The sequence below is a fragment of the Lissotriton vulgaris genome, chromosome 12 (assembly GCF_964263255.1).
Source record: "Lissotriton vulgaris chromosome 12, aLisVul1.2, whole genome shotgun sequence".
In the NCBI taxonomy this organism is placed as follows: domain Eukaryota; kingdom Metazoa; phylum Chordata; class Amphibia; order Caudata; family Salamandridae; genus Lissotriton; species Lissotriton vulgaris.
In genome coordinates, this window is record NC_141700.1 from 286,835,511 (window position 1) to 286,849,066 (window position 13,556).

The 13,556-nt window shown below is 44.6% G+C and overlaps 1 protein-coding gene across 1 annotated transcript in view; it reads right to left on the bottom strand.

Annotated features, from left to right (window-relative positions):
* The window catches only part of CFAP45 (cilia and flagella associated protein 45), a 377,198-nt gene that overhangs the window by 39,460 nt on the left and 324,182 nt on the right, over positions 1 to 13,556 (bottom strand). Inside the window, exon 10 of the mRNA XM_086945062.1 lies at positions 9,769 to 9,962. Within this exon, the coding sequence (XP_086801188.1) occupies positions 9,769 to 9,962 (194 nt within the window). The remainder of the gene's footprint in view (positions 1 to 9,768; positions 9,963 to 13,556) is intronic.

Sequence of the window (13,556 nt, forward strand, 5' to 3'; positions counted from 1 at the left end):
GTGTTTGTGTGTGTGAGAGGGAGTGTGAGTGGTGAGGTGAAAAAGTGAAGGTTAAAAAATACCTGGCTCGTAGGAAAAAATATTTATTATGTCCTCGGCTGGTATTGTTAAAAGGGGTGCAAGATGAGGTTGTCAGTTATACGTATTAGGGTATATCAACCTCTAAAAGTGCGTCGACATGTTTCGGAGTACAGCTACTCCTTCTTTAGGACGAGGATATGCACGATTATCCTCACCTTACTCACATGGGTATGGAATGTAAAAGTGTATTTTACAAAAAACAGTAGGTGAAATGTACCTATAGGTGTAAAAGTATGGATAAGCTCTGTTACGCCCAATTGGCGTTTGAAGAACTTATGGATCAAGGTTGTCTGACCTCATGAGCTCGTCGGAGCCGCGTTGAGGGGATGGCAGTCTACTAGGTCGTGCAGTAACCGTTGCTATATTGAGCAGTGAGGAAGGAACCCCCAATACCACTCTTAGGCTCATGAGGTCAGACAACCTTGATCCATAAGTTCTTCAAACGCCAATTGGGCGCAACAGTGCTTATCCATACTTTTACACCTATAGGTACATTTCACCTAGTGTTTTTTGTAAAATACACTTTTACATTTCATACCCATGTGAGTAAGGTGAGGATAATCGTGCATATCCCCGTCCTGAAGAAGGAGTCGCTGTACTCCGAAACATGTCGACGCACTTTTAGAGGTTGATATACCCTAATACGTATAACTGACAACCTCATCTTGCACCCCTTTTAACAATACAAGCCGAGGACATAATAAATATTTTTTCCTACGAGCCAGGTATTTTTTAACCTTCACTTTTTCACCTCACCACTCACACTCCCTCTCACACACACAAACACATAGTTCACTATCAGTGCTCCTACGTATCCGTGAATCGCAGCACGCCGCATCCCGTAGAGGGGCCCCGATGATGAAGCATGACACCAAGGGGCTTGTTGGTGTGTGAGGGGTATTTAAACAACACTGTGTGCTCCCCATCACTTTAGGGATCACTACCACCTTCTTAGTGGATTCCATTTTGTTTAAACGAATTGCTAGGGGAGACTGAATCCACTTCTTCCTCTCCCTCCCTCCTTTTGTTGTATTTAAGAGGGATATTGCACAGCAGTGGAGAAGTACGTCTCCTCCGATGATAGGCAGATGGAAAAAAGCCATTGACAAGTGCATGGCTGCTGATATATCTGTGTTCCAAGCTAGGGGTTGTCCACATAAACACAAGAAAATATGGCAGCGGTGGGCTGATTACAGAGGCATAGAATTACCCCCTTACCATTTCAGACCCCTGATAGGCTGTGTTCCCTTGACTAGATGGGACATTATACATCCAGGAAAATCATTTACACCCTACAGACGGTATGTTTAATTGCTCTATTTTAACTGGGTGAGATATGAAAGGAACTGTGCAATGTTATTATTGTTATGTAAAGACATTTTCCATAAGGCATGTTTAACTGTATACAGAATTACATATATTTGTCAAACTGTATCCTTCGGGTTAAGCCCCAGTATCTATCATGCAAAATCAATAAAATATGTTGTTAAAAAAAAGCCCCGAGTATAAGGTAACTTAGATCCCAGGTCCTCCCTCCCGGGATGACAAAGGCACAAGGAGAATAGAAATAGGGGGCAATGTACCTAGTACCCATCCCCTAGCAACCCCTTCATTTAACTTAATTCACAATAACACTGGGATAGGGGTCCATAGCTCCTTTTTTCCTTTTCTTTTTCAACTCCTAGCAGGCCAATATAAAATAGGCACCTATCTAATCCATAAAACCTATCTCTATTTACAGTGTTTTTATCTGCTTATAAAAAATTGCTAAATATTGCACCAACTGAATGTTCAGCATACAGTTCTGTGGGTTTAAATCTGCTATGACCCGACCTACAAGTTCTTACTCCCAGGGCTAAAAACTCTTTACGCAGCAAGGTCCTCCAATGTGCTAATAAACTGGGACAAACACAAGGTACATGCATGAACGTTTCATTTGCCTTATGACACAGGTGACACAATGTGATCTCCGGTTGAACATTCTTCTGCCACTTTGAAGTCTAGAGATGGAAGGCGACCAAATCTTATTTGTAAAAATTCCCTCTTGATGGACAATGACAATGCTACCTCAAAGTTGGGTTATTCCTTGCTGATATTGTAGGATCAGCCATCCATGCACTTGTTTTCCTAATTTCATTTCATTCTCCAAGCGGCTTTTCTGCTGGATGCACTTATTCAAGGTTTTCCTGAAATTATAACCACTCGTGTTCAGTTGCCACAAATCTGAAATACCAAGATTCTCTACACTGATTTGTAGATACTTGGCAAATTAACTTTTCAGGTTGATTTCTGTTGAAGCAAGATGTGCCACTGAATCTTCAGGGGTAGTCCATAATCGATGACAACATTTAACAAAAGCCCCTTGTCTAGCTAATGATTGTTTTATCAAGGAAAATTCAAGTCTTACTTGGGCCGGAGAAGAGGACTTTGGTAGCTGAAACACTTGTTTATATGTTCATATTATAAGCTCCTCCAGGATTATCGCCTCCATATGATATGGTAGGAATCATTTTGGATTTTATCACTGTTATCAATGCCTTTACATGGTGCATCCACAGGCTTATCTTTAAATTAAAAAAGGCAAAGGTTAGAGCATCTGTTTTTACTCTAATTGCAATGGAGCACCTCGAGTTCAATTTGAACCCTATAGATGTATATATTACTATTTCATCAAAGTTGGACTCAATGAGGTACCATCTCTCCTGTTTAGATATTTGACAATGTAAAGGTATAACTTTGGCCTTTTTAAGATTGATTTCAAATCGATTGCTAACCGAGTACTCAGCAAGCCCGTTACTCAGTCTTTGCAGGCCTAGTAGGGAGTTGCTTAAAATGGAGCAGATGATCTGCAAATAAAATATTGCACAACTGCTGGCTGCTGAGACTCAGTGCATTTACACCACTTCAACAAGGGACGGCCAAAGATACGAGATGAACAAGTTAAACAGAAGTGGTGCTAATACATAGCCCTGCTTCAATCCTAGGGAGGTACTAACTTCTCTAGACAGACAATGTCTGTCCTCCACCTTGATCTTCACCCATGTTTTCATGTAAAGCAGCTGAATCACCCTCTGGAGCTTTGGGGGGATTCCCCAGCGTTGCAATTTTTCACAAGGCTTATCTATGAGGTTCACATCCATCAGGTTTGTGGTGGTCCTTTGCTTTTTGGTAAACCATGTTTGATTCATTGGCAGCCTCCTTGCCTCTATCACCCACTCCATCAAGATCCAGAAGGAACATCTTTATGTAGCCTTCTTTGTCCTGAAAGCAGCATTCGATCTGGTTTTCAGAGCTTGTCTCTGGGACTTTCTCGGGTCGATGGGTGCTCCCTCTGTCCTGGTAGGAACTCTAATGCGGCTTCACAAGATTAATTATGCTCAAGTTCGGTGGACACGGATGGGGACCTAACAGAGAGAATTTCTGTTACTCAAGTGGTGCGTCTAGGATGCATTCTTGCCTGACAATTTTCTCTTTGTATATACATGAAGCATTCAAACACCTAATCAATTGGATTCATGATGCCCTAAAACTTGGTGGCATCCCCAACCCAGGCTTGTTATGTGCTGAGGACCCCCAGATAAAAGGGAGTTAACAGGTTATGAATACTATAATTTTTGTAATCTAGGGGGCCTAGAGATAAACTCACAGAAATTGAAATTCCATAAGACCACTTAGATAATTTCATAAAAATCCTACACTTGGGGTCAAGGTATTGGAGGAAGTTAATCACTTTGATTTCCTGGGAATTAGAATTAGCAGTTTCGTGTCATGGTCCCCGCATATTGAGAAGAGTAAGACTACCATACTGCATAAATCAGCTGCCTTTGGGAAAATGCATAGGGCCACCTTCCAGAGGGCAATTTCTCTGGTTTTAGAAGTATATATGGGTGCTGATCAGTCACCCGCATTGTAAGGTGTAGAGATTTTGGTATGACTCCATTAGCTTTGCTCATAGCCAGAGAAGACCATTTTATAAGATCGATACTCAGTCTACTACAGAGTGATCTGGCAGTCTTGACACCTTTAGTTTCTTGGGTCAGGTTATGGTCTATCCCTGAATTGGAATCTTATTGACAAGGACTCCAGGAACGTGTTTGGTTGGCCAGGAACTTGATTCTCCCATGGCTGTGCCTTATTAAGATATGGCTCTTTTTGGGTCTGGATGTAATGTGGACGAATTCCTCCACTCTCAATTAGTCAGCAAAACGACTAGTTCAAAAATTGTTCTGGGGGTATATAACAGCAGAACATGTGCAGAACACTAAAAGTGACTCCCACTCTGGAAGTCACTGGGCCTGTATTCTTGAGCGGTGGAAGAATATGCTGAATAGCGAGATTGTTGATACCCTGATCTGTATTATTGGTAACCTCTTCCTCAGGAGCCACGAAAAGGCATCTTTCTGTACTGTAGATGGCCATATATGTGTCTTTTTTGATGGCTTGTAAAGCTTCGTTAACATGGCTGCCGAATAATTCTTCTCCATTATAGGGTAGGTCAAGAGTCTTCGTCTGTACCTCCGAACTGAATGAAGTGGCTTTAAGTCAGCCTTGATGAATCAAGATGGCCGCTCCCGCTAGCTGCCGGAAACCAGTGGACGCCACATCCATAGAACAGTCTATTACTTCAGAGGCGGTCCGCTCGCATTCAAGAATCATCCTCTTGGCTTTCTCCTTGTCCTCTGGTGGAAGTTTGTCCAAGAATGGTGCCAAATCCGACCACATCTGCTTATTATAACAGCCCAATAAAGCCAAAGAATTTGCGGCTCGTACTGTCAAAGCTGACATTGCCAAAAAAGGCTTCCCGATGTCATGACTTCTGCCTTCTTAATCAGGACAAGCTGTCAGGGGAGCTGAAGAGTTCCTAGAACATCGCTGTGCTGCTTGCGAGACCGAATCTGGTTTTGGATGACCTACTAAGCAAGCTGGAGCGTCATCTGGAGCCTTATATTTTCTGTCCAACTTCGGGAACGCGGTGGAACAGTTGCTGGATTCTGCATTATTCTAAGTCCTTCTTTCCATATATAATCAATAATAGGCATAGACCTTGCTGATTTTCTATAAGGTTTTTTAAAATCGTACAGGAAATAGTCCTGCTGATGCATAGGCATCGGTAATTCTAAACATTTTGCTGCGCTCTCCAGAAGGTTGTTGAAACCTCCAATATCTTCCAGAGGTGAATCCGCTTGTGGGAGGGATGGGGATGCCAGAGTGGGAATGATATAGGAATCCCATTCATCTTGCTGAATCTCTCCTTCTTCTCTCTCTACTTCCTCATCAGAGGATGACAACTGTTGTACAGGGGCCACCTGAGGAAGGGGCTGCACCCTAGGAGACTGTTGGAGATGAGGGGAGTGAACCTGCGCCTGTGGAAAAGAAGGCGGAGAAGGAGGAGGAGCCTGTTGGATATTCTGCTCTGGCAGAAATCTCCTCTTATAGTCTGCCAGCAAAAATTATAAGTTTGTCATAAGAGTCAAAGGGAGGTACATCATCTCCTGTTGTTGATATTGTTGTTGTGGATGGTAATATTGGTGACCATAACCATTATCCTCATCAGAGTCCTCTTGGTACTTGACATCAAGGCCCGATGGGGTTAAAGCAGCCCCAAAGAGACTGTCATCTTCGGACCCCTCATCCTCATCTTCTTCTTCCACGAAACTGGGATTGCAAAATAGACTGCACCTGCCTAGGTGAGGTTAAAGCTGGTCTCAACTGAATTTTTGGAATGTTATGTTTTTCCTTCTTCATCGACTGTGTCTTCGACGACTGCTTCACAGCCAAACCTTGGATCACCAAATGAATCACCTTCGTCCACGAAAGCTGCTTTTCTTGGCCCGTTGGCAGCAAACTGTCAGAGATGGGGATCTTCATCAAGGGCAACGCAGCTTCCGTCATCGATGAGAATCCTCTTGTGGACGGAGTCGTCGACAAGGAAGTGAAGGTCTCGGTCAACGGGGTCGTCGATGAAAGCTGTATCGTCAACAGATAGATCGTTGTCAGGAATTGGCCTCTCGACGACAATAAAGACTTCGAAGACACAATTTGCTTCGTCAACGATAGAGGGACATTACCCATCGACAATGTCATTGTCTACGAGGAAATCGAAACCGGAGATACAGTGATGGTGGTAACTGTAGACATCGTTGATGTGACCAGAATCACCTTAGGAGAGGATCTTCTCGTCGACTGAGGTTTCGTCGACAAGCTGCTCATCGGCGGAGCTGAAGTAGGCTTTTTGAAGGTATGCTTCGGTTTCAAGGGTGGAGTAGAAGGTTCTGAAGCTGGTATTTTGACAGATACTTACTTTTTTTTCTCCTGGGAAGCTTTGCTGACAGATCCAGCTTGCTTCTGAAGGGATTCAGATGACATTTTTGAAGCTTTTTGAGGAGGCTGCGACGATGAACCAGCAGGGTCATCTAAATGCCCTTTGTGAGGCATTTTCTGAGGAAGATTTAGAAGCATCACTCTCCTCATCAGAGACCACCATGTCCCTGTTTTTGAGTCTTTGAAGCCACAGAAGAAGCCTTCATTCATGAACTTTAAGAGTCTTTGTTGAAAAAGTCTGACATACCTTGTACTCCTTAGGTTTATGGTCAGGGTACAAGCAGTATAGGCAGTAGTTGTGCTTATCATCAATATAAAGTCTTTTCTTCCTGCAAGTACCACAGGCTCTGAAAAGACCTTTTTTAGGTGTCTGACATGGTGGACATCCGTTTGAATCACCTGAAACAAATCCACTGAGTTGTAGTAAGGTTAAAAGGATGACAATAGGGGGGAGGAGCCAAGATGGCGACCTGAGCGGACGTGCAGCCTCTCGGCACCGCCGGCCCTGGAGTCCCGCACCTAAATCCTGCTTGCCATCCTGATGTTTTTTTGGACCGAAATGTGCGGGAAGCGGAGCTGGCTCTGACGGTGTTCCTCCGAACTCTCCACCCGCCCGGAGACAGAAGTTATCGTACGGATCGCCTTTGCCCGGGACCCCGCTCGCTCCACAGCGCTTGCCGGACCTCGCGTGCCCTGTGGTGGCTGATCTGCTACGGGGGTTATGCAGCTGCGAGGAGTCGCTTAAATCTGAATGCAACCCGGCTGACGCCTGCCGCCAAGATTTTACCGCGTGTACATTGAGTTACATGGGGACAAGGGGGAGACGTGCTTTGCCTGCGGTTCCTTTGTCCGTAGCCGCCATGATGCTGGTAGGCTCCCATCGTCATTTTGCCCGGCATCGGTGAGCCCCTCTTTATTCTGCTAGATCTACCATACTGCCAGCGGTTCCCTGACTACGCCGCAGACCGAGGGGGATACAGTGTATTCCGGGGACGACAGCTGCTGATCGGTCGTGTCCCGCGACCCCCTTCCCCCCCCCCAGCACTCCAGTGGATTGAGGGCAAGATGGCGATGCCTGCTATCCTGCACTGTGGGGATGACTACGCGTCCTCATCAAGGGACTGCGAACACACTTTCGTGCAGGGGGCCGGAGCACACTCTTCCTCCGGGAGTGCAGAGCTACGGGAATCACAGCCTGAATGGACCTACAAGGACGTGTTAGCGGTTTTGGGCGAGCTGCGATCGGAGATGATGCACAACTACAGTGTACTGGGTGTGAAAATTGATGCATGTGCCCATGCTCTGTGTCAGGAGCAGGGGGTCTATCCCCGACAGAGTCTGGATTTGGTTTTGCTACAATCTATCAGCACACCGCCGCCTCCGAGTGCTACTGTTGCGGTTAAGATAGCTACTGCTGCGGCTTGTACCGACTCGTTGCCACCGATCAGGTCTGCTGCTGCAACATTGTCTCCCCTTTGTTCCGTGACTGACTGCCTGCCTCGTTTAATAGCTCCGCTGCCTTGGTCACCAGCAACCTGTCCTCATGCCTCTTCATCTGCTCCTTCCTTAGAGACTTTGATCTCCCTGCTTCGTGACTTTTGTCGCTTGGATGCTTCGGAAGAGTTTGTGACCGAGGGTGATACACTTTTTGAGGACAGGCGACGTTTCTTCTGTGTTTATGCACCTCCCCCCTCCTCGAGGCGGCCATTTTCTTTCGTCAACTTGGACTGCACTGGACTACCACGGAGGGTGGGTGAGAGGATGAGTCCCAGATCGGGCCAGGGCTAGGCCGTCCCTTTGCTGAATTGATATACTGGCGGGTGGAGACTGTGAGGGGCCCGAATTCGGTTTGTTTTATTGCATAATGTGAGTTGACTCTCCCTAACTGTTAGACTTTTGGTGAATCTATTTGTCGCCGATATTGGGGTGGAGAATGTTTCTTGAGCCGACGGTGTCCGAGCATATGTGTAACTGGCCCTCCTTCCCGGCCTTTCTTTTGTGGGAGTTATAGGATGGAATTTCTTTCCTTGCTCCCTATATCACTGGATTATATTTTTCCTTTGTTTTCTCTTTTCTTTTTCTCTTTTCTTGCTATATTTCGGGTTTATGGGGCGACAGACACTCTGCTGGGGGGGGGGGGGTAGGCCATAGCCTCTGCATGTGTGTAGGGTGGGGGGTTACATTTTAGTTTCAGTTAGTTTCTATGGTGCCTGTTTATGATCTTCTTCTATAATTTTCCCTTTTCATCTTGGCCCGTGTTTAGGCATACTGGGGGATGGGTGGTGGCGGAGATACGAATGTGATGTTGAGACTAATACCATGTAGCGTGGATATCTAGCTGCCATCCTGCCTGGTGGGGACTTGCTTGTCGAGATGTGAGATTGGTTGTAACTGTACCTACTGTCATGTCCCACCTGCATGGACCTTGCTCTTATTTTATTATTTTTCATGACTAAGGAAAAACACTACCTGAACTCAATAGTTGCACAAAAAATTTAAAATTAACCTTCATTGCTCCTGTGTCATGGTATTGCGGCACTCTCCAGTTTGCTTTCTAAATTTTAGCTGATGGTATGACGTATTACTGTGTCGCCGTATTGCATGCACTAGTGCTTCATGAGTGTTCGTGGCCGGCCGGATGGTTGTGGGCCCGTATTTGTTCTTTATTTCATGCACAATAAAGGTTTTCAAAAATTTAAAAAAAAAAAAAAAAGGATGACAATACTCCAATATTAGAGAAATATAGGAAAACTGAGCAGAGCTCAGAAGAGACTCCCTTAGCACGACGTGCGGTAGAAAATCTGAGGGACTGGAGCTTCTCTCAGTAAGGTTCTACAGGGTGGTTTCTTCTGATTGGCTAGTTCTAAGTTTGGTCCTTTTTAATTAAAGGACAGAGATATGATGCAAAAGATTTTTAGGCCTATGGCCTTATGGTATGTGTCTAATAGGACATTTACTTTAATAATACCGGGGACTCCCATCTCGACGACGGGGAATGATCCAAGCATGTAAATCTATGAAAGTTCCAATACTGGAGTAACTTTAGGTTTACTTTAATCTGTAAAATCGTTACTAACGGTTACCTTGCCTCACGTTTTTCCTCTCTGAAAATTAAATATGTAGCTTTGTCCTCAACTTGCCATTTAAGGCTCATGCCTTCCATCTCAAACTGCTGAATTACATTTGTTTGATACTGTTGAGAAAAAGAGATATGCTTATGCTAAGCCCAACCTAAAGCAAGTAGGGTAAGCAAAGTAGTAGGCACACATTAACAACATAACCAAGTTTCTTGCAATAAACAATTAACCGTATCACAGGGCTGAAAACCAAGTTTACCACCAAGTGCACCACCTATTAATTTGTTACCTCAGCACCCTCTCAAATTCTACTCGGTCTCGATGAGCCTGCATGGCTGCATAGTGCTCTCTCTGTGCCACCTGTTCCTGTCGGGTGAGCTTCATCATAGCTTCATTTTGAGCCTTTTTTAGGGCATCCTCTTTTTCTTTCTGTCGCCACGTCCTCTCTGCTGCTTCCTGGTTGCGTTTAGCTCTCAGAGCATCCTAGGAAGAGGAGGCAGACTCATCAGTCTGATCAAACGGCTTCAATTGAATTTGTACAACACTTAAATATAGATGAGGAGCTTGGTCAATAATGGTAACAATGCTAATAATCTGAATGACCAGACTCTCTAATTATAATCCCTAGTAGATATATTATATCAATCGCTGAGCACTGTTGAATTTTCATTCGATTTTGTAGAAGAAATGAACATTTATACATGCACAAATACGAATTTGGATATTTGTTAGCCTTTTCCCACCTGCAGCTTGGTAAGGGTACTGTTTAACAGCTGACGTGATGGTTAGTCTAATAATTCATGTCTGCATGCTGCATTCAAAAGGCTGGACATTGCTATTGTAATATAACTCTGTCAGTTTGGATATTCCTTGCTTCTATCAGCTATCTTCTAATCATTCAATTCCTCAATAAACCATCAATGAACCATTTACATCTGGCAAAGTATTGGTCCATCTTTCAGTTACCTTATATATTAACACTAAAGCCTTTTCGTAATTGTATCAACTGCACCACACTCAACGAGTTGGCTGCATTGAGGGCTAAAAATATCCATCATGATTTTCTTGGTGTATGACCTGAAGCAGCTGGCTAAAAGTGGTGGTATTGAAGCCGTCATGCAACTTTTTTTGCACATGCCATTTGACATGTTTTTGCTCCTTTTATTTAAATTAGCAACTGCCCAAGTCAGGTACAGCAGATAAAGCCGGTTTTAACTGATAAGCAATGCATTTAGTCTTCTCTACCTCAAGGGAGGACTTCATCCAGTGGCATTAAGGGTCGATGGGCCTCTGCAAGTTAAAGTGACAGTTATTTGGAGGCATGCCATGCAGGACACTGGGGAGGGGGAGTTGGGAAAGTGGGGGTAGTTTTGCCTGTTGAGTAAAAAGCCATTGAGAGAAATGGAGAGGGTAGTACTGCAACTAGACATGACCGGTATAGATTATTCTGATGCATTGGTTGGATGGAGAGAATCCCGCCCTGACCACAATTGATTATGCATAGCACTCATTAGAGGATGCTCTCCTTGAAAGAACAATCAAAAGAGCTATAGTTGCTCAGTACCTTAAAAGACATGGACCAGATGCAGTCATATTACAAGAGACACATCTAAAGGCCAGCAGAGTATTAGCGAGACAAAGATACATAGTACTGATCCACTCTAGATTCAACACAGACTCAAGAGGGTTTGGGATCCTGGTCCAAAGAGCACCACCCTTCACTGCGACGAAACTTGGACCAACGTCAAGGGTTGATTTGCAGCGTGCTCAGGTAAATGGGATGCTGATTCAACAAATGATGGACGGAATATTAAATAAATCAAATATTCTACCTCAGTCAAGAGACCTTGGTTTAATCCATTGTTTTGTTGCTCACTTCACCACCCCTGTTTGGACCCAGCCATATGCAAATCAGTCTTGATCCTGCTCCTCATGGGAACAGTCCAGCCCAAACTTCCCAGGCGGTTCTTCCCTGGACAGGAAGCAAGCATCCTGGGACTGATTTCAGGGTATGTTACACCTCACCAGCCAGTGTACCTTGAATCCAGTGGTACAGCGAGCAAGGGATCCAAGTCTGGGCATACTCATCCTACTTAGGGCAAAAAGTGCTACAGCAACAAATGATGGACGGAATGCTGAATAAATCGAACATTCTCCCCCAGTCAAGGGAGCTGAGCTAAATTCATTGTTCTTTTGCTCACTATGCCACCCCAGTTTGGATCTAGCCATATAAAACCTATCTTGACCCTGCTCCTCATGGAACAGTCCAGCTTGAACTGCCAAGGGTATGCCCACATGTGGGTACTGTGCCCTCCATGCCACTGGAGTCAAGCTAGTCTGGCTGATGAGGGGTGATACCAATCCCCGGATGCTTGTTTCTGGTCCAGGGAGGACCTAGTCTGGCAGTTCAGGCTGAACTGTTCCCATGGGGAGCAGTGTCAAGACTGATTTGCATATGGCTGAGTTTAACCTGGAATGGCATGGGGAGCAAAGAAATGATGGATTTAGGCCCAGATGTCTGTACTGGGGTGAATGTTTGACATTGTTCTGAATTCTGTTCTTCAATTTTTCTTTTTGCAAATTTTCCCCCAGTGGGATGGGTATGCCAAGACATGGGCCCTGTGCTCTTCATGCCACTGGATTCAAGCTAGCCTAGCTGATATGGGGTGATACCTTGAGACCAGTCCCAGGATGCTTGTTTCTAGGTACCGTGCCCTCCATGCCACTGGAGTCAAGCTAGTCTGGCTGATGAGGGTTGAATCCAATCCCCGGATGCTTTTTTCTGGCAGATCGGGCTGAACTGTTCCTAAGGGGAGCAGTGTCAAGACTGATTTGCGTATGACTGGGTTTAACCTGGAATGTCATGGCGGGCAAAAAAACTATGGATTTGGGCCCAGATCTCTGAACTGGGGTGAATGTTTAGCATTGTTCATTATGCTATGCATCGATTGTTCTATTTGCAGGTAAACAGGATGGGATGGACTGAAGATCAATATCGGCACAGCATGTGTGCCATCCAAATTACATGCAAAATGGCCATCCCTCCTAACCTCCGAATCCAAGCAGTAATGCTTTGCCAAAGTATGGAGGGAGGCCCAAGTTGCTGCTTTACAAATATCAATAACAGGAACACCTCTAGCCTAAGCAGAAGACGACTTAGCTCTGGTGGAATGAGCTCTGATACCTTCAGGCGGGTCCTTCTTGGCCAAGGCGTAGCAAATCTTGATGCACAAGATGATCCACCAGGAGAGAATCCGCTTGTGCACTGCCTTGCCTTTCATCTTCCAAACGTAGCCCACAAAGAGCTGATCATCCAGTCTCAGATCACTTGTTCTGTCCAAATAAAAGCTGACAGCTCTCTTTGGGGTCAAACGATGAAGTCTCTCCTCCTCCTTGGAAGGGTGAGGGGGAGGATGAAGGTAGGTAAGGTAATGGACTGTCCCATATGGAAAGGAGTAACCACCTTAGGAAGGGAAGCAGCCCTGGTCCTAAGTACCAACTTATCTGCATGAATGGTCAAGAAAGGAGGTTTTGAACTAACGGCAACATGCATCAATCTAGGATTTTGCATTTCCTAAATAGCGAAAATTAAGGAATCACTATTTAGGAATTGCAAAATCGTATGCATCAAGAAATCCTAAATTTTTTTAGGATTTCTTAAATTTCGGAATTTGCTATTCCTTAATTGCGAATCGCAATTAAGGAATGGCATTACATTGATTCCTATGGGCCTAGAGGCCCATAGGAATCAATGCCGTTTTGCATTTCTTTTTTTAGGAAATCGCAATTTGTTGATGCATTGCAAGGGTGCAGAGGGGGGTCCAAAGGACCCTCCCCTGCACCCCTGAAATTTATTTTAAAGTGCATGTTTCACACACACATGTCCTAAGGACATGTGTGTCTGTAACATGACACTTTTCACAATGCATTTTTGTGCTTTTTGAAACAATTTCCCAAATTAACACAAGGGTCAACCTCGTGTTAATTTGCACTTCCTATTTCAAAATTCGCATTTTTAAAAAAAATGATGCATTGCATTTAAGGAATCGCAGAAATGCGATTCCTTAAATGCATTCG